The 21,711-nt window shown below is 37.1% G+C and overlaps 1 protein-coding gene across 3 annotated transcripts in view; it reads right to left on the bottom strand.

Annotated features, from left to right (window-relative positions):
- Nucleotides 1-21,711, bottom strand: part of DENND1B (DENN domain containing 1B) — a 260,094-nt gene that overhangs the window by 108,472 nt on the left and 129,911 nt on the right. For all 3 annotated transcript variants that reach the window (XM_060126905.1, XM_060126890.1, XM_060126894.1), the window contains 2 exons: nucleotides 10,028-10,128; nucleotides 4,097-4,142 (listed from right to left, as the gene is read on the bottom strand). In XM_060126905.1, coding sequence (XP_059982888.1) covers nucleotides 4,097-4,142; nucleotides 10,028-10,128 — 147 coding nt within the window. The remainder of the gene's footprint in view (nucleotides 1-4,096; nucleotides 4,143-10,027; nucleotides 10,129-21,711) is intronic.

Here is a 21,711-nt window from a genome sequence, read left to right as displayed (position 1 = left end):
GATTAACTATTTGACTTGTCATATTTGTTTGAAAGCTTAGTCAAATTATCTCAATATATGCATAAATGACAGTAAATTAGAATTTATTAAATTTTTATCCTTAAAGAAAGAAAATATTTATAGTTTATTTTTCTTATTTAAACTAATATGTCTACTTAAACAAATCATATAATTCTATTAGTCTTATCTAGATGATAGCAAATAATATTATTTCCTAATGAAAATAAGTAAGGTGTGCATTAATGAAATATATCCATCAACCCAGAATTCCCTAACTGCACAGGTCAACTAGCAATTGGTCAATTAACTTCAGTGCAGTAGTTTTAAAAGTGACATTCTAGAATAATAGCCATTTTTTCAGATTATTTAAATAGCTTAATATTAAATTGGCCAAGCCAATTTTTTAAGTTAGCCAAGACTGGAATTTCTGTGATCCACTTAGAATTTCAAATCTCTGCATATCAGGTAGAATGTTAAATTTGCTAGGAAAATGGTAGTCTAGAGTAGGGAATTTTTATGTGTTAGGATAGCCACAACGTCTATGTGGAATATGCATTCTCAAGGGGGCACGTGATTCTAAAACTCTATCCTGTAAAAGACATTATAATTATTCTAAAGTAAGACTCAGAAAATGGCCATTTCTAAGAAAGTAACTTATAACAGTGATGCTACTGTCAAAACATTTATAAATAAACTCATTTCCTTTCCATGTGCATACATATACATAAAAAAGGTTTACATATATAAATATGTGGTTATCTACAAATCAACTATAGCATAACTACAAAAATAACCTATGAACAAAAACTATATTTATATTAATGGCATTTGTATGCAAAAAGTATATCATAATTTTGATTTCCCTCTTCAATTCTAAGTTGCCCTTTTAACAGAAAATGTAAAGATAATCCAGAAACCTGCTGTCTTTTTCAGGGAATGAAATGAATTCATCTAAATAGCATAGAGTAATGGTTATGTGACCCCAAAATGTTTGTAATGACGCTAACACTAAACTCTGAATAGCTGAGTCACTTTGCTGTGCACCTGAAACTATCACAACATTGTTAATCGGTTATACTCCAATATAAAATAAAAAGTTAAAAAAAAAATCTCGGAAAAAAGGAAATTAGCATTAGTATGAAATGTATACCTTTTTCAAAGTTTCCCTTAGTTTTAAGAAGTCTAATAATAGCTGAATATTAAAATTTGTTAACGGGAACACTCATTAAGAATGGAAAATGGATTCATTTCAATAAATCAACAGACTGGGCCTCCCTAAAACGAGAACAATTCTACAAAGGCAAAAAAGGGGGGAGAAGATAGCATGTAATTTAAATCTTTAAAAAAAAATTCTTATTAATGTATTTTCTCTGTTATTTCCCTCCAAATCAGGCTTTAGCCATTTTTTTCTAAACAGGAGTGGAAAGTCATATGGCATATAAAACAGCACCACTTTCTCTGTCCCATATTTTTACGTCTCATAAAATTCATCAACTTGTTTGGATGGGGAAAGAGTAAGAAAATGTGAGAAAACAATGTGCTTTTTCTTCAAAAATAAGAAAGTGATATTAGGACACAGACAAATCTTATTGAGAACAACAGCAGATGCTGAACTGGCGAGACTCCTGGCATCCTCCACACGCCATCCTCCTTCCAGGTGATGCCAGCACACCTGCACACTCTGCACACGGAGCAAGGGAAGGGACATGGTGGAAGCAGCCACACGATACTGTGAAACTGGGCCAACACTTTACCTAGAATCATTTGTGCATTAAAACAAATAATATAACCCTCACACCTGTAGCCTGTACTGACTTATTCCCAATCACAGGCCTTAGTTTGCTTTGACTTCATCCCTAAAGTCTAGTTTTCAGAGAGAACAAAATGCCCTTGTCCTTTATTTTAGAAGCAAATTTACTTTTTAAAAAGAGATTTCTAGTCATCTTTTACTTATGATCGCATAAAAATAATTTTTAAAAAAGATTTAGAAAGACATTAATTTCATGTCTTTGAACAATTACGTTTAAAAGTCTTTGTAAAACTGATAAAAAGTGTTGAAACTGTCTTGACTGAGAGAAGAGAATATTTTGATTCTTCCTCCACAAAAAATTAGTTGTACTTGCAGCCAAACAAACGTGAAAAATTATTCAGTTCTGTCTCATATATAAAATATGTAAATATATATTTATATTTTAATTATAATACCATTTATATAAAATAAAAAAGCACAAAAGATCAGAATTTTAGTGAAAATAATCTGTGTAATAATGTCATCATAAAAATAGAAACGTAAGATCTGTATCACCTGGTAAAAGATTAAGAAGAAAGTTACTAAATGGCACCCAACTGGTTGAAAAACATTCTTAAAGTTCCTATTATAGTTTCTCATTCACTATTAAACCAAATAAAACTGACTATTAAGACAGTTTGATAAGTCCAGAGTATAAAAGGTACAGAGATTTCAGCCGATCTAATCATGGCTTTACACAGTCCCATTTAATAAGAGCCAATTTAAAGTTAGAAAGGACTGCTTCTCCAAGACAATACTCTAAGGAGTAAAAAATTCTTAAATTTGCTCCTTTAAAAAAGGACTGATTTTCTCTACAGGTGTACAATAAACATGTGATAAACTGAATTGAATATTTAAAGCATGTACTCCTTTCTACAATATTTTGGAAAAGCTGAATCATTTGTTTTAAAAGTTGGTCTAGAATCATTATGTAAAAATAATAACATCAACAGGTACAATCAACCACTTTAAATATTTTTCATCCGTATAAATAAATGTATTATAAAAATGACATATTCTATTAGGTACATTACATAAGAAGAGATACGTGCACTAACATCAAAATCAAATTTGATGACTTTTTTTGAAACCATACCAACCAACCATGGTTAGATTTTGCAAAAAGTCAAACTACTGATGAATAAAATTCCAGTCATATATTCCACACTCTAATAACAGATTAAATACCTATTTATTCATGTTTTATCTTATACAATTTGTCCTTTCAATGCAAGTACCTTGGGCTGTAAGAAGTTATTTTCTAAAAATTGACAAAATATAGAGTCATAATGTTATCCAACCCAGACTTCAAAATTAAAAAGGAATTAAACCTACTAAAAATTCATTAAAATGTATTCTTTATTAATGGTTAAAGCACGACTCTCTCCACAAAGGATGCTTCAGGAATTTTAAAATAATCACCAGGCTCTTCCTTGATCAGCAAAGTGATGACTGATGGTATATACAATGACAACAACTAATCAGAAAACCAAATCTAACTCATTAAAGTTGCTTATTAGAAACTGGGTTAAAGTACAATATGAACAACCAGCGAGAAAAGAAATATATTTGAAAAAATCAGCCGGCATAATGATGCCATGCAACTGACCCAAGTCTTTTGTTTACTTTTTTAGAAGCTAATCTTATAAGAAGTCTTCTCTGGAAATCTCACTGATTTGAAGCTCAAGGTGTTTAAAGCTCAAGGTTTTTCACTACAGTGATAACAAGTGACAAAAGTCATTTTCGAATGACAGTGCAAAAAAAAACCAAACTACATTTTAAGTCCCAATAGGACTGAAATTAAAGTCTTACAAAGTTATATTCTAATTTAAAAGTTCATGATTAGTGTATTAAAACACATTTTGAAAAACACCGGTACACTGAATTATAGTGAAGTTTGCAAAATAAAAACTTTCCCTTTATGACACATAATTACATGAATTCTCACTTTCAAAATACAGAAATATTTCTTCTGAAAGAGAAATAGATATAAAAGATCTCAAGTTCCATAAAGAAAGTGGTTCATCAAAGACTAAGGTTTTTAGTATTTAAAACTTACCATACGACTTCAACAAAATTGAACCTACTTTCAATGGGTCTCGTACCACTGAAGATGGTCATTTTGCATACTAATTAAAATAGTTATTTTAACACTACCTTTTTGAAAATAATCATGTAAGTACACTCTAAATATGCAACTAGTCACTTCTTTGTACTATTCAATTGACATTCTTTCAAAACACACCTGTTTTAAATTAATTCATAAAAATAATAGTTATCACAATCTCATGTCTGAAAGATACTCACCTCTATGAGGCTGGAGTGTATTCCGATCAGGTATGGCATTGGGGCACTAAATTAAAAATATATATGTATGTGTTCATATAGCTCATTAAAACTGAAACAATAAGTAATTCAGAATGCTTTAAAAAATAAATTTATTAAATGTATAGTTCTAACAGTACATCATAGATATTTAAAATTATTCAGTATAGAAAACTCAAATATAATCTTAGAGGCCATTAATATATTCAAATTAAGGTTGATTTATATAAAATCACGAAATCATTTATAATTAAAAGTTATAATGTTTAAAAAACAAGAATATTAGGGTCTAGGCCATAGTCTGAGATGAATCTTTTCTGTATACTTCCCATCAAATATATCCTAAATAATCATCAAATTTATTCACATTTCTTTGTACAGTTTTTTTATTCAGTTAGATTCTTATATGATTTTCTTAATATATATTCATTGTTTCACACCTACTATTTAGTCACCCAAATTTTTGAGTCAGTCACAATATATTTACTGAGACCTACTATGTGCCAGGCACGGTTTGGGAACTAGAGGTGCAAAGATAAATGATTTCCTCCCCCACTGTTACCATTCTATTTCTGTGTTATCTTTCCACTTCTGTATCTTGTCTATTATTTAAACTCTGTACATTCTTATTTATCCCACTTTTAATTGTAATAATAATATAATTTTAATAAATTTTAAAATATTCAGGTAAGTTTAAGAATTCTGTTGATTAATTCAACACAATATGTGGAGCATACTCAGGTGCCAGTACCTGGCATAGGGGTTAGGGTACAATAATGAACAATATAGACAGAATATATTCCCTTCTGGAGCTTATACTCCGGCAGAGAATACAGACATTAAATAATTTTTGTAATATACAAATTAAGACTTACTAGCAATTTCAAAAATATTTCTCATGAAATATAGGGCGGAAATTATTCAACTTGACATTTCAAAATTAAAATGTTATTTAACAAGAAAACATGAAATGAACAATGTCTACAAATGTGATAGAAGATATGCAAATAAACAGCTATTTAAAAATAAAACATTTTTGGCATTTCTTTTATATACATCTTTGTGTTATATTTAATGCAAACCTTTTCTGTTAATGAAAACAGATAACCTTCTTTTTCAAAGAATTTGCATAATTTTCCAAACATCCCCGTCATTATTAGAACAGAGCTGTCCAAACTCCTGCATGTCCACTTTGCTACTGAGAATCAGTAACAGATAAAAGAGGCACCTTGGTAGATCCACAGTTTTCAAAGTAACCTTAAACAGTTCCTAATTTATTTAAGGATGGCTAGCCACTAACTTCTATATCCAGGATTCACAAAAAATAAAAACGGTTCAAGTTCTTCTTCCAATCCTATTAGCCTGTTCCTTCCTTAAGTCATACTGTACTAGATTCTAATTCCCAGTTGTCTTTGTCTTCTACAGCTTTGTTCCTTCCTATTTTTTTTTATTTTTATGCAGCAGACCATCTGGAATTGATCTGATATTCTGGATATTTCATTTGACTGAAAGTTAAGAACTATTTATAGGCCTTGATATCCCTAGGATCTAACATATTTTCTGCCTTCAAAAGGAAACAGAAGGAATAAATGTGGACTCTTCCACTTTTGCTTAAATAAAAGGAGGCTAGTTGCTTCCCCAGTTCAAGTTCTCATCTCTGGAATTCGTTCTGTGACTCCATAGACGATATAAAATATGTGCCACTAACTCCTCTGGGCTCCCATGACTGGGTTCCGGCAACTTTCACAAAACAGGGTGGGCAACTCCCAAGATCTTAAATATGTCAAGCCTTCTCCACACCCAAAATAGTACAAATTTATTAAAGTTACTGTGCAATTTTCCAATTTGCCCCAGGCTAGGTTACCCGACCAACAAGATTCATAATATAGAAAGATTCATAATATCTCAAACCTCAAAGCACGTTTTAATACAATGAGTGTTAATCAAAACACTTAAGACTTCTACAAATAATTATTACATCCATTTTACATACGTTGAAGGTACACTGAGTGGATCAGATTTCAAACAATCAGAGCCAAAAGTAATAACTACCAACTGAAGTCCTACGAAATACACTAACGTAACACTTTTAAAACTTCATGAAAGCTAGTCACCTCTTGAAACATAAACAATAAATTTACAGAAACTGTTAAACTAGAATAAAAATCCAATAAAGAATTCCTATGCAGAACTTAATAATAAAGTAAGCCAAAACTTTTTCTATGGGATCACTGGGTATCTCTACGTGTTTTTACTTCATTAATTTCTACAAAATCTAAAATATAAACATGTTAGACTGCAAACATTATTAACTAGAGCATACTTTCCTAAAATAAACATGATGTTTTTTCAGAATATAGATTTAACTGAATAGTTATTTCATTGTCATGAAAATTGGATTGTATACATCCTAATATTAAGTCAGCCAAGTCTCATGAAAAGTAATTTTGCTACCCTAGCTGAAATCTCCTAATGAGACAGAGTGTTAATAAGTCAGGAAGAGATCCTTGGCAACACAGATGTTTTATCAGCTATGTGCAAAACTATCCTAGATCTTTCTGTCAATGGAATTATTTTGCAAAGATAAGATACAGAAGGCTCTATTATGACTGCTGCTTCTTTTCGGTAGCAACTAATCTTTGCTGAAAAATAATTACTATGTAATAGCTTTTTTTCTTTTTAGGTTTTCTCATGGAGGCCACCCATGGGGTAGACTGTAACAGCAGTATATTAACTTAGGGTACTCTAGACAACATAATTTTCCATTTATGTTTTTAAAACACTATTCTCTTAGGAGCTAAATCTTCTCTTTTCATAGAATGAAGAATCAGATAGATAGCCTAAATAAAAAGGTGACAACCATTCTCGAACAAATAGATGATTATACTTTTACTGGTACTGGAATCATACTACCTCCGAGGTGTTTAAGGGCTCAGAAGGTTAAGCGTGTCTGGCAACATTACTTTAGACTTGCTATATTAAAGTACTTTCCCTTTGTTGTTTTGTTTTGCTTTGTTTTTACAGTATCAATACCTAACCTGAGATCCACCCTCTTAGCAAATTTTTAGGTCTACAATAGAGTATTGGTTAAGTAAAGGCACAATGTTAAACAGATCTCTAAACCTTAATCATCTTGAATAACTGAAACTTTATACCTGTTAAATAGAAACTCCCCACTTCCCCCTTATACTGGTAGATTAAGGGGAAAACAAAGATGGCGTCACTTCTTCCCAGTAGCCTTCCCTACCCTAGCAGACAGGTGGGCACTTCCTCCTAGGTGTTCTGCTCAGCGTTCTTTTATACGCCTCAGACCTAAACCCTATAGCATCACAGTATTCCTCTGTGCTCATCATGTGCGTGTGTGTACATGTGCACAAACGTGGGAATTTCTTCCTATCTGGGGATCCAAGAGGGCAGGAGCTACGTCTTATTCATTACATTACATACTCGCAGCCTGGCAAACACATGTTTACTAAACGTCTGGCGTACAAATGGATGAATGAATGAGCCAGCAAATTAGCAAGCCTTCGTCAGCCGACCAAGATGCGCTATTCATCCACGGTCACAAGATGGCATCGTGGCCCTCCAAGTCTACGCCACACCGGAGACACACTTCCAGGAGTCAGGACTGCCTCAGGACTGGGAAAGTCCAATCACCTTGAAGAGCTGGCAAAATACACATCTACCCCTATCACATCTTCCTGGTGCTATTTTTGGAGTGGAATATAAAATTTTCTTTAAAAAAACCCCATGAGATTGAAGGGATAATCTCTAATATTTTTCTCCCTTTTGCATATAGGATCATTTGCAAAGATGTAAAGGGAAGAAAAACACTTTCCCTAGGGAACAGTTTAGTCCATGGAATTTTCTGACAATGAAAGAGAGCTGGAGTCATAGACAGCTATTTTCGGGGAAAAAAAAGTATATGATACTGCCCACTTCCTATGTCAGAAGCTGAGCCTATCACTGTGACCTTAAGGTTCGGGAACTCTCAGATAACTCCTTGTTTGACTATCACTGCTCTACTCTCTGGGCCAGGGAAGTGCCTGGCATGGCGGCTGTTAGAACTTGTCCTAAAGTGGCTATTTCAGAGGTTAGAAACTAGTAAGACTGAAACAAGCTTCCTTCATCACAGTGGAAGCAGCAGAAAAAGGACTTGATGGCAGAGTTAGAAAGTATCAGGAAGACATATCTGGAAAGAGGTAGCAATAGTTTCTAAATAACAATATTTTAGAAAGTCCTAAGTGTGTAATCATTACAGAGAACTGAACTTAAAGGGATGTTACCTCCTAAGATTTCAGAACATTTTTATAGAAGAATTTAAATGGCACTAATATTACATATGATAAAATATAATTCTAAACCTCACAAAGTGTTGGTTCTTGAACCACTACATTAATATAGATTTTAAAGAATCATACATCAATATATTTTCAAATACTTTTGTCAGTATTATTTAAAATAAGTTTTAATTACTGAATACTATGTGGAAAGATCTACTACACATGTCGACATGAAAGAATTGAGGTTCCTGCTTTCAAGGATGCTAATCTATTCTAGGTATACTGGTCAGAGAAGAACACTCTAAAGTGAATACCAAGAGAGCTATTTCTAGATCCAGCTTTACTCGCAGATTCGTGTGTGTGGTGCTTCACAGTGTAATTAAACCACACACCTACAGTCTCCTGCCCCACTGTTTCTCCCTCCCAGCACCCAAAGTGCAGAATGGCAGTGGGAGGTCACTGGAAACCTGCTGCCCAGCATTATCAATACTATTACCCTGCTGTGGAAACACACAATTCACTGGTATAATCAATATGTGGCCAAAGATACGTACTCTCGTTAAAAATCGTTTGTCCTGAAGAAGGCTAGTCTTGAAAACGTCAATGTTATGAACTTAGATCATTTTAACCCTTAAACACTTTAAGTGATCTGCTTTTCATGAAATCAGAAAGTTAAATAAATAACTACTTTGATTCTAAAAGAGCTTTGTTTTTTAATAACATTAGTTGTGATATAAATGAACACATTATGGTCAAAATCAGTTCCTTCTTTCTGTGTGTGTGTGTGTGTGTGTGTGTGTGTGTGTGTGTGTGTGTACGTGCGCACGCACATGCATGGTTTAGAGTAAAAATGTCATCTGGTTTCTTAAGAACTGAGCTACGCCTGCAGAAGATGATTACCCTACAGCCCCGAGGAAGATCCCAAGGCTGCTGTTTGGGAGTCTAATTCTTCCCTAACCTCCAGGAGAAGGGGACAGTTGAAATCAGACTGGGTGAGATCACTGGCAGTTGTGTCTGTGATGCCAAGAAACTTTCCAGAATTGCCCCCGACACTTGTCAACACTGATTTTCACAGTGGCTCAAGGCTGAGGCTTCGATAACCAGGAACTCAGGGAACCCCTGCATTAGAGGCAACCCCTCTGCTGGTATCTGGTACTGGATGTGCTACTGAGGGAAGAGGCGTGCGGGAAAGTGTGTCCTGAGGGGGAGGTAACGAGCGTGTGCTCCGAGAGAGGCAACCTGGTGTCTGAAAGACTCTGCGGACAGATGCTGGCATCTGGGATGTGGTGCTCTCACTGACACTACAACTTCTGTAAAATGCTCCTAACCACCGCGAAGACCGGATCGGCTTCTATTTATGCATTTAGCTATCTAGATGATTATAGAGGAAACTCACAAAATCTAAAGAACTTCATGTTTGCCAAGTATAAATTTTTGCTACCTTTGGAGAGAACTACTCTTCCCTTCATAAAACCACCTTTTAATACTTGTTACTCATCTCCACGTCACGTTTCAGGGATCTCATTCATGTATATACACACATGTACTCCAAGCTCACTGGATCTACACATGAATCGCTCTTTCTAACCCTAACACCTGGGCTGCCAGGAGTCCGGCAGAGCCAGCTTACCAGCAGTAGTCCAGCAGATGAGGAGGGAGCGCTGGGATGTAGATGTGCTGCCAGTACATCGGGTAGAGCAGGGCGACCGATCCATGGAGACAGGCGGTTAACTAGAATTTGTGAAAGGAAAACAGCAGTAAGCGGCCGCTGACCTTCCAAACAGAGAGACATGCTCAAGTTATCAAAGACCGAAGACACTCATAAAACAATTTACTTAACGACCTGAATCACATTATCTTGACCAATTCTGCCTGCAAAAAGTCTCATGTTTCAGAAGGTCCTCTGAAATACACATAAGCAGCAAAGTAGCTTCTTGGGCATCTTATGTGGACGGTTATAATTTCCTGAAAATATAGTGTTTGGGGGCAAAACTTAGAACATATAAAAGGAAACCTGAAAAATTAGGCGAGCATCTTAGAAGGAACCGTAGGAAATTACAGTGTGTGCCGCCCAGGTTGCACTCACTCAGATTAATACACCACGATGCAATATGGGAAGGAGGAGAGGCTGAAAGCTCCTGGGGGATATCATTAGGGCAAATTGCCAAAGAATGAAACATGAGCCAGTCAGGAGAGTCTGGAAGCTGCAGTATCACCAGGGGACTCAACGTTCGACAGTTGGAGCTTCAGCAACGTGTGAACCGCGGGTGACGGTATCAGGAGACTCTGCTCACTGACACGGAGAATGTCACTATTGACCAGCGAGCTGCCCAAGCTTGACAGCTGTACCACAGGAAGCCAAGGATATCATAATTTCATATTTAAACTGTTCATTTCAGATTAACATCGTGTTTCCTAGCTTTATATCACAACAGCTGCAAATACACTGATGCTATTTTAAAGGTAATTGCCATTTTAATTGTTTTGTTTTGGCAAGCGGCTAATTAAATATTTTTTAATGCTTAGCAAAGGGATATCGCTTTTTTTCCCTCCCTCCTACTGACTCTCATCAGAATTCTTTCTCTGACTTCGTTTACATTTTAAATTATATTTCTGTATGTGTTGAGTCATTTCTTTAGCATTTAAAGCAATAATTAAATCAGCATTCTTCATTTTAAAGTTTTGCTATAGTCTGCATTTTCAAGACATTTACTGAATAAGTCATTTTATTTAACTTGAAAATCAGAATTAAAAAACAAAACCCTCTGAAAATGCACCACAAAATTTCTATAAACCATTATTTCTATTTTATTATACAAAGAAATTAAAATTTATACATAGTAATCAAATTAATTCAAAAGGATAAATGTAAACAAAGTGACTCAATCTTAACAGCAACATTTGTCTATATTTAAGTGCAAAATAGTTCCACTAGATTTTTTAAAAGTCAGTTAAAATAATCTAATCTGAACCAAAAACATAAAAATTTTGACTAAAAGTATTTTCATCTTCCTCATATGTATTATATTTCTTTTCCAGTTAAGATTTTTAATTAATTTTATACGGCAAAAAAATTTATTTGTTCCATTTAGAATGCTATCATTAAAGGATTTTATTACTTTGCACTTAGAAGTTTTAATATTTTATCTATACTATTCCTTCAATAAATATTATTTTTAAAATTCCTTAATTAGAGCATACAGTATACCACTAGGAGGCATTCAGATACTTCTATGTAACAATTACGGACCAGATTTATTTCTCTCACATATTTAGAGGGAAATGAAAATGGGGTTGATCTCAGTTGTGTCAATTCTTAGAGAGCTTGCATGTGCTCACTGGTTGTAAATGAGGTAACTTTAAATGTTTCAGTGTAACTTGATGGGCTAAAAGCACTTATGTAGCTGTGAAAGGCAGTTAATTTACTCAATTTCTCCATCTGCAGATAGATGGCTTTTAAAAGAGCTCATTTAAAACCGTTTTAAAAAGGAAAGTATTCTTTTTTTATTGTTGAGAAAATAACAGTGTAACAAGAGGGAAAAAATGCATTCTCAAAATGAGGAATGATAATAATAGTAACTTATTTTACTAGGCACACCCAGAGTCCAAAGCACTCTATTAAATGCTACAGCTGTTTCCCTATGCCCTTAATGGTTATCCTTAAGTGAAGTTATGAATTTCTCACTAATAAGGCACAATATCATCTGATGAATTTGACTGGTTTCTTAGAGGATGATTTCCGCAACGAGAAGCAAAGTCACAAACTTTCTGCAAAGGCCAGCATTCAGCAGAGGGTCATGCCAGCTGATCAAGATCTACCAGGAAAGAAGGAAGCTCTACAGGATTCGTTAGCTTCTTAGATGCAGGGGATCAGTGACAGGGAGAGGTAAAAATACTACCCATCGCACATCCCTGCCCGGCCCCAAACCTCAGTTTCCGGCCTAAGCGACCAGGACGAATTATTTAAAGAAATATAACAGAAGTGTCAGGTTCAGGTGGGACTGTAAGGAATGTGCTCTCACAAATATTGATTCTGTTAACTATGAGACATCCAAGTGGAGATTTCCAAAGAAGGCAGAAACCTACCAAAGAAGATCTCCCTTACACACCTAGCATCATATAATAACTATGTGATTTAAAAAATAGAGAAGATACTATTACAGCATATACTTTGTAGAGGAGATAGTAAAGTTGTAAGTAAAAAAAAAAAATACAATTAAGAAAAAATAAATTTACTAGGAAATTAAACAGTTATATGCAAGTTGTATAAGGTAAGAACAATGAAGTACATCGTGGACAAAAGTTAGGGACTGGCCACTAAGAGGCCGTGCCACTCTGGCCCACCTGCAAATACAACCAGATCCCAGTTTCCCAATCTTTAAAATAAGAAATATATGCTAGATGATCTATAAACCCCGTCTCTGAGAGATCCAACATTCTCTACTCTTGGATCAGATCAATTCTAACATTTTGTATTTTTAGTAATAATTAAGAATTGTTTTTTCCATACGGGTGGTTAACAGAACATTTTAACTAGACTATAATTCAGATCCACCTTCTAAATCTATCTAAACATAATCTCTAAAAGCTTTAAAGCACATTAGGTAACTGTGAAATTGGAGACATTATAATAATTTACTTGCTTAATTCAACAGAGTTTTTGAGTACCTGCCATGTACCATCATAAATCTCTACTAAGCAATAGGGACACAGAACAGAACAAGTTACATATCAGTGGGGAAAGCAAACAATAAACAAGTGAAACACATATTATGTCAGAGGTAAATTTTATGAAGAAACCTAAAGCAGGGTAAGAGCAGAAGGGCTATTCTAGACAGGAGCATAGGGACAAACTCTGATGTGACCACATCTGCACTGAGACCTGACTGAAATATGGGAGCCACGTATGGCGCACTTGGGGAGAAGGGCATTCGGGAGTCCTGAGGTGGGAGCAGGCTTGGCACCTTCTTGGAGTAGTAGGGGGTCGGCTGATTAGATTAAACGGGAGAACAGCAGGAGTTGAGGTCAGAGAGGAAGCAAGGTCGGAACTGAAGAGCCTCCTGGGACACAGCAAAGACGCCAGATTTCATTCTGGATAAGATCTGTCCGCACCTCTGAACACAGTGCTAACTGTCACAACAAATCATTTACCTAGAACATTTCCAGAACTTTGCAAATTAAGGAAAATAAACAACATACTTTAGAAGTTTGCTTTGCAGAATCAAGTTCTATAAAGAAATGAGATCAGATGGAGTATAGTCTATAAAAATACTGAATCACTATGTTGTACACCTGAAACTAGTATATTATTATAAATCAACTACATGTCAATTAAAAAAAAAGAAATGAGATCAATTTATAAGCCAAGTAAGAAGGAAAAACTTCTTACTTTTAGGTTATTTATGAAATATTGAATCTTTAAGCTTAAAGGGAAATGCTAATCATATTTCTTTGGATCAGAATTACCCAAAATTCTATGATAGGTTCATGATAGGGCTAGAACCCCACGGCGCTCTTCTGACATTCTGTCAGCTGTTTTTCTAACACCACATAAGCTGTTCTTCATGAAAGCAGGGGAGAGGAGAGAAGAAGATTCGGTGTTTGGGTTAGAACATGTTCCTGGCATAACATCCTTGAAACTGAAGGACTTATACATTGCTATCATTGAATAAAAATGAAGTGTACTAAATAAAGCAAAAAATGTACCAAATAAAGGTTAAAGAAAAAAAATCTTCGTTAAATGGCATAGGAATATTTAAATGCATATATAATTTCACAGAGCACACTCAATATATTGAACTGATTCAGACCCAAAGTGTGGACTAACACAAAATAAAATCACTGGGATATTTATTTCCCATATAGTACAACTGTAAAATAAGTACATATGAAAACCATGTGAAAGAGACAAGAACTGGGGCCTGTGAAATCAGAGGGAGAAACCTGACAACAAAGGTTGGCAACAGTGAGCTTAGAGGTGGAATAAAGGCACCTAGAGCTTCCCGTTCTGGCCACAGGTCTAAGGGAGCTGCTCTCACGGACAACAGTTACGAGGGCAAACGTTTATAGGATGCTAGCTCTGTGCCAGGCGCTATTCTCAGCACTTGACATACTCAGATTTAATACTACAACAACCTTATGAAACAGGCAGTATTATCACTACTCCCATTTTACAGATCAGGACACTGTGGCAAAGTTACACCAATTGCCTGAGATCACACAACTGGCAAGTGGCAAGTCCAGGAGACCAACGCCAGCAGGCTCCAGAGTACAATAACCAGTATATTAACCTGCCTTTTGATATACAAAGATTCAAAATCCCCATTCATTGTAAGGCTTTGAATAATATATACTGGCTGAAAATATTTTATCCTAATTATATAGTGGAGAATGAGCCTCTGACTGAACAGACAGACAAGAACAGTTGACCTTTAAATGAAAAATTCAGGATCTAGGATAGAGATGCAATTTACAAAACTTTCCCAGGCATCACAGTCTGCGCCTTCAGCAGGAAACCAGGAGAGCAGATTCTCTGAAAAATGTTACAAAGATAAGATACTTGATAAAAATTCCACCAGTTATCATCTCGATCTGCATCTGCGAGTATATTTAGTTGGAAGCCAAACCAAAGTTCTTTCCCTTTGTGATATGGAATCTCACTTATACCTTGTTCTTAAACTATATATTTACTGAGGAGATCAGCCTACTAATACAACTAAGCAATGTTTTAAGCAATTCAGTAGACATCTATTTTGAGAAGAATAAAACCACATTATCAGATTTCCAAGGAGACGACAGGAAAACGATCTATCGAGTGTGATGACCACGACGGAAAACAGCACGATTCTAATTCACACGCTTTACAAGTAAAGATCTCATCCTGACACACCGCCACTCCTGTTGTTCTAGTCTCTGTGTATCTCTTAGCCAGATTCTGCCTCATTTTAATGTAGGAGTCCCACTGCCTTCAACTAAAGTTCTATATGAATTACTGAGGGGCAGATTTATGTCCCCTAAGAATGTATTTATGCACAAAATCCAAGAAATATTGATTAGAGACTTCATTTGATTTTTAACTGAATCAATGTTTACTTCAGAAATGTAAGCGCTATAAATACCTAAAGGTACACAAAATAAACTGCTGCAGATATGAACGTGATAAATTTCCTTGTGGAATGAAAAAAATTTCAGTGGAAAGCATAAAAAAACTATCTGTTTCAACACATTTAATTTACATTCACGTTTAAAAGTTGAGGACAAAAAAGGTAGCAGCACAGTATTTGAAAACTACAAAGCTATCCCCACTATAAGATATTCTTACTTGAGCAAAATTCTGACACTCAAATTAAGTGATAGTTGTAAAGAAATGTTTACAGAAATAGCCATTTTATATCATGAAAAAAGACAGTATTTGGCTGTACATTTTTCTTTTTCAATACTTTTTTATACTAAAGTATCATCTTATATTTCATTCTCTTTCTCCATCCCTTTAGGATGGTAAATTCTGCTGCTTCATTACTAAACTTCATCCTGACCTCTCTGCATCATATCCAAGTCCCTTGGAAAGTTCTGCTCATCTCACGGTTGGTCACTGGTTAATTAGCTCTTCCAAGCCAAACAATTCTAATGTTTTCTTGCTTGCTTGCTTCTTCCATGTACTCATCCTTTCACTCATTTGACACATGGGGAAACCAAGGCAAAGTTGAACCAACCTGCCCAAGATCACACAACTAGATGTGGGACACCAAACATGTGTCAGGCACCGCTGCTGGTGCTGGGCACAGAATAATCAGCCAAGAAGACAAAGCCTCTGCCCTCAAGGAGCTATCGCTCTAGTGAGCCTCAACAGGCACCATGCCTGTCATACTGACCCCACCTCAATTCTGGATTCCTGTAGCTGCCACACTGCACATAAATGTCAACGCCTTCAAACACTCCCCCCCCCCACTAAATTTACTGCTCTCTAGTTCACATCTTCAAGCCAATTCTGTAGCAGTTTAGCTTTTCCTGGAGAAGAGGCCCGTCTAGTTTTCCACAACTTTCAGGCGTCTGACACTGTAACACAGCTCAAATGTATCTATCTTCTCTCCACACAGACTTCTAGACCCTGGATTCTAGAGGACCATTCATGTGAATTCTATAAAAACCATATATTTTAAAATAAGGCATTTATTTAAGAAATGAACAGTACAGTTAAAGAATCACTAAATTTAACAATTAGGAAGAACCTTAGAAATCATTCTTGTTCAATTCTTTCATTTTTTATATAATAAACTTCAGGATAAAAGGAAAAAATGGCTTATATGAAGTCATCCAATTTTTCAGGTGAGTAGTCAGGAACTGAAAAACGAATCTCTAATTTTAGAAGATATTATTGATATAATCACACTACTACCACATTTGGGGACATATTCCAAATAACCAATAAATAAAGTCTAATGGACTGAACGCACTGTTTTAAATAGTAGGCATCTCTGAAAATCATAACTTAAAATACCTCTCACCAGGAAGAAAACTAATGGCAAACCACCAGCAACTGAAAGAGACAACCGCAAGCAGCCCCAAAGGACTTCTGAATCCTTACAAGTGAACTATTTGTAAATTACAGGTATTTAAATGAGAATGAATAATTGTACATATATATCATATGCTGTATCATTAAAATTGTATATAATATTCCCATATATACTTAACGTACACATATGTATATTTAGCAGGCATATCAAACACTTGTAAATATATACATCTATACATAAACACACACACACACTTTACAGAGTTACAATTTACTAGTAGCAAATGACATCAGGCTCTGCCCCCATTATATATCAGACACTAAGGAAATAGCTGATGAATATTTGTCCTTTGTGTGTCATTGTAAACTTCTCCCTCTTATTTACCTACTTTCAAGCAGACTCTACATCCAACAGACATTTCCTTATTAGCCATGTTTCTAAAACCCAACTCCATCTACCTTTCATGGTCACTGTTAGCTCAGGAGCTGGTTGCCTCTTCTTCTACTTACTGTGACTGCCTTTTAACAAGACAGCTGTCAGAGTTTTCCTACTTTATTTTTTCTAATGCCACCAGCTTCTCTTCCCCAAAACAAAACTGGTCACAGCATGTCCCTCATTTGCCTCCCCACAATCTGTTGGATAAAATCCAAACCCCTTCATTTAACAAACACGGTTCTTCACAATCTGGCCACTGCTATCTCTCCAACTACATCTTGTAGCATGACTTCTCTCTGTCACTCTATTTGCGCACACATACACACACACAAGTATATATTTCCTAGACAAATCACAAATTCCTTCCAAGAACCAGGCGTAATATTGAGGTCAACTCTTTAATCTACCACCTTCCCTCCTATATTTCCCACATCAGAGTTCTAGTCACACTGACTGGCCTTGATTGACACTATATAATTTATTATTTATTACGATTCTAGAGAATCATAAGTTAATAACTTTGAAATTCCCACTACCTGGCAAATAATAATATTTATCGATACCAAATAAATAAATACCCTTATACTCCATGTTTGGAAAACTCTACCAGTGTCAAATGTCTCCTTCAAAATAAAGATCTGTGTTTTTCTTCTCAAGTGGTTAACTAGTTTTGACTCTTTCCATTACACTATTTTATCATAGTAAATCACAACAAAATATGAAATTCATGGAAGCTGTGCCTTCAAGTTATGCCTCTCAGATCCAAGTTCACTCTCTGCTACCCATCTGCGACAATGGATCTGGGCCCTTGAAGTATTTACCAGACGGAGGACAGAGTGAGCTCTGTCCGCAGAGGACACAGGAGACGCACTGCAGGAGGATGGGACTGTGGCTTCCTGGTTCCGTGTGCTCTGGGGCAGGCTCCTGCAGGGCCTGTGCATCTCCGGGGCCTGGCTCTTGTAGGGCACTGGTCAGTAGTTCCCAGCAGTAACACCTGGCACCTTCTTCAGGTGGTTCTGTAGCAGAACGTGTCTAGGGAGCCATCTCCCATGGCAATCAGGTAAACTACCTGGTGGCAGGTTAATTACACTGAACCTCTTCCATCAAGAAGGAGGCTTGATTAGGTTCACCCTCACTGGAATAAATATTCTGGGTAAGGACTCGTCTTCTCTGCCATAATCCTTCTGCCAGCACCACCACCATCAGACTCACAGAACAACACACCTGTCAGCACGGCACTCCATAAAGCACTGAATCTCATCAAGGTATTCATGTAACAGCAAAGTAGAGCAAGAGGCTCATGTCCATGAACTCAGCTACTCTGGCCTACACTTATAACCTAGAAGCTGCTGGCCTAATCAAAAGGTGGAATGGCTCACGGACGACTCAGTTATGACGCCAGTTGGGAAAGAACACCCTTAAAGGGTGGGGCTCTGTTTAACATGATGCAGGATACGCTTTGAATCAGAAACCGTTTTGCGGCGCTGTTTCTCCCAAAGCCAGAATCCATGGGACCGGGAGTCAAGGGGTAGGAGTGGGGTTGGCCCTCTCAGCATCACTCTTAACAGTCCACTTGCAGAAATTCTAATTCCTGCTCCAGTCATGCAGGGAGCTTTTGGCTTGGGGATCTGACCTCCCAACAGTGGAATGCTTCCACTTGAACCAGAAGATGTGACTGCCACCTGGCCACTGAATCAACAGGCTAAAAATTGGGGTTAATCTACTGGCTGGAATGATTGATCTCAATAACCAGAAGTAAGTCGGGTTGTTTTTACACAACAGGCAGGCAGGACTATGTCTGGAACCATGGAATTCTCTGGGATGCACCTTGGTACTTCCATGCCTGGTAGTAAATGTTAACGGGAAACGACGGCAATCAAAAACAAAAAACAAAAAACAAAAAACAGAACTATCGAGGATCCAGATCTTTTGGAAATGAAAGTTTGTATCATTAAACCAGGTAAAAAAAAATCCCACCAGCTGAGGCTCTGGCTGAGGTGAGGGGACTATGGAACAGGTAATGAAAGAAGGAAGTCAGAAATATCAATTATGGTCTCATGAGCAGTTACATAAACAAGGGCTGTAGTAGCTGTCCATATTTTTAATTTTCCTATGTTTATTTTTATCTGCTGACCACTTTTTCTTCTCTGTCTCATCTTTATCTTACATATATGTTGTTAGTAGTTAACAGAAAATTAAATGTAATTGTAATTGAAGAGATGGACACATGACTCTCGGCACTGTGCTGCTTTCCATTTGGGGGAAAGGGTGAAAATGTCTGTACTGCAGCTACATCTCATTAGGCAGACACAGAGCCTTGTTTTGCTGTTGCTCAGGAAGTGCAAGTGATTTAGAGGGTGTCAATGGAGGATGAGCATCCAAAGGGGTGGCCTGTACCAGTTACCGATTTACTGCCTCTCACCCCCAAGTCTACCCCTCTTTGTCAGATCTGAGAAAATAAATCTGTGTCCTTTCGATATCTTTTCCTTTTAGCAGCCGGCACGATGCTAAGCTTTGTCCGGAGAAGACAATGAAGCGACATTTCGGGAAGACAGGGGTTGACGTCCTGGCCCCAGTCTACTCACCAGGCGGTCCCCCTTGGAGCTCGCCAAGCACGGTGGGTGGCTGCCAGGCTGCCGTGTGACAGCAGCTCAGCCCTGCAGGCCGCAGGGGCCGGGGCCCCCGGCTCGCCTCGGCAGCTCCGGGCAGGGTGCCTGTGGCCCCCGCGGCGCGCGGCGGCTGTGGCACAGAGGCTTCTCCTGCACCTGGTGGGTGAAGCGCCACCGTCAGCAGCGCCCGGCAGCCGGAAGCCTCCCTTGGTGCCACCCTCCCCTCAGCTGGCTTCCGGCGGGGCGGGGGGCCTCCGGCGAGACAGCCCGGAGGAGCAGTGGGCTCTTTGGGCACAGATCCCCAGCTCCCCTCAGGTTCGTAGCTGCTTTATACCTACTATGCCTGGTTCTTCACGGCTCCCGGCACTTCCCGCAGCCCCTCCCTGTTACCCCGATCCCACATGACAGTCTTAAATTCTTTATATTCAACTTGCATCGTTCAGATGACTGTAGTTTCTCTCTCCTGACTGGACCCAGACTGATACAGAGGCTGTGACCGCGTTTCCTTGCCTGTGTATGTAGAACACTGTCTGGCATGAGTTAGGTGAGCCATAGGTGAGGAGTGATTCAATGAATGAACAAAGAAACCACCTGCCATGGGAAGAAAGGAGTATGTTTTCTCCTTAGGACTATGTGAAGGCCAAAAGATAGCAAACCAAGTTCCTGTACAGACTGGACAAGAGTCAATATAGCAAGAGAAATTCATGAAGCTGAAAGAGTTTAAGATGTATTGATAACTTTTCCCCCAAGGAATTACAATTTTGGCATAGACTTTTTTAAAAATTAAAAATTTCTAGTAGAAAACAGCTGAACACAAATCTTTTTTTTTTAAGACAAAGGCCTATATGGAAATTATCCTCTAATTTATCAACTTCAGAATTTACAAAGAAACCTTTACTGTTGTCATAATTATTATTATTTAAAGACACTAGTGTCAAAAAAGGCAATCAAAGAGACACATTTTTACTTGTTAAAGACACATGTTTCTACCCTGGCATTTGCAGCATCAGATGAACATTTCATATTTCATACCATAATTAGTGAAAATTTTATTATATTTTAAAAACTTTTCTCTCTGATATCCACAGTTCAGAAGATTAAGTTTACTGCACCCATATACACACACACATATCGACCATGGTTCTAACCTTTACTGTGCTCGTTTCTATGAAAAACAGCTCTTATCACCTCAAGAGTTAGAAGATACAAACACCTGCAGCTTTTCCCGTCTTAGACGTTTCCTCCACACAAATCGTCCCACAAAGTGTCACATGACCAACCTCAATAGTCCCATTTCCATGCTCCAGCCACATCCACTTAGCAGTGAATGAAAATGCAATGTTCTGAAGAGCAGTATCTAAGTCAAATAACACAATGGTAAGTAGAGTCACTGTCTGCAGTTTCGGCTGACATAAGTGGTTGCTATGGGCTTTGGGAAGAATTAAAAATCCAAAAATTGTTCCTAGATTCTCTCTCCCTGAGAGGTCTTGATAATAATTTTTAACTGCACCACGCTGCTGCAGCTTTAAAATCATAAGGGGGAAAAATACACTGCAATAATCTGAAGCAGGGAGTAGATCTGGGTAATCTTTGTTCTCGCACCAACTGTTCAGTTCTTAATCTCCAGAAAGATTCTCTGTGCTGCCGGTTTCAGATTAAATGCTGATAGGTGGCACTACTAAGAGACAAGTCAAGAATACGTAAAATCCAGATGGAGAGGTTAAAATCCTGCGGATTCCCCTTCAATCTAACTC

Source organism: Lagenorhynchus albirostris, chromosome 2, assembly GCF_949774975.1.
Source record: "Lagenorhynchus albirostris chromosome 2, mLagAlb1.1, whole genome shotgun sequence".
NCBI classification, from domain to species: domain Eukaryota; kingdom Metazoa; phylum Chordata; class Mammalia; order Artiodactyla; family Delphinidae; genus Lagenorhynchus; species Lagenorhynchus albirostris.
The sequence above is the reverse complement of the archived record's forward strand: the minus strand, read 5'-3'. Positions and strand labels throughout refer to the sequence as shown.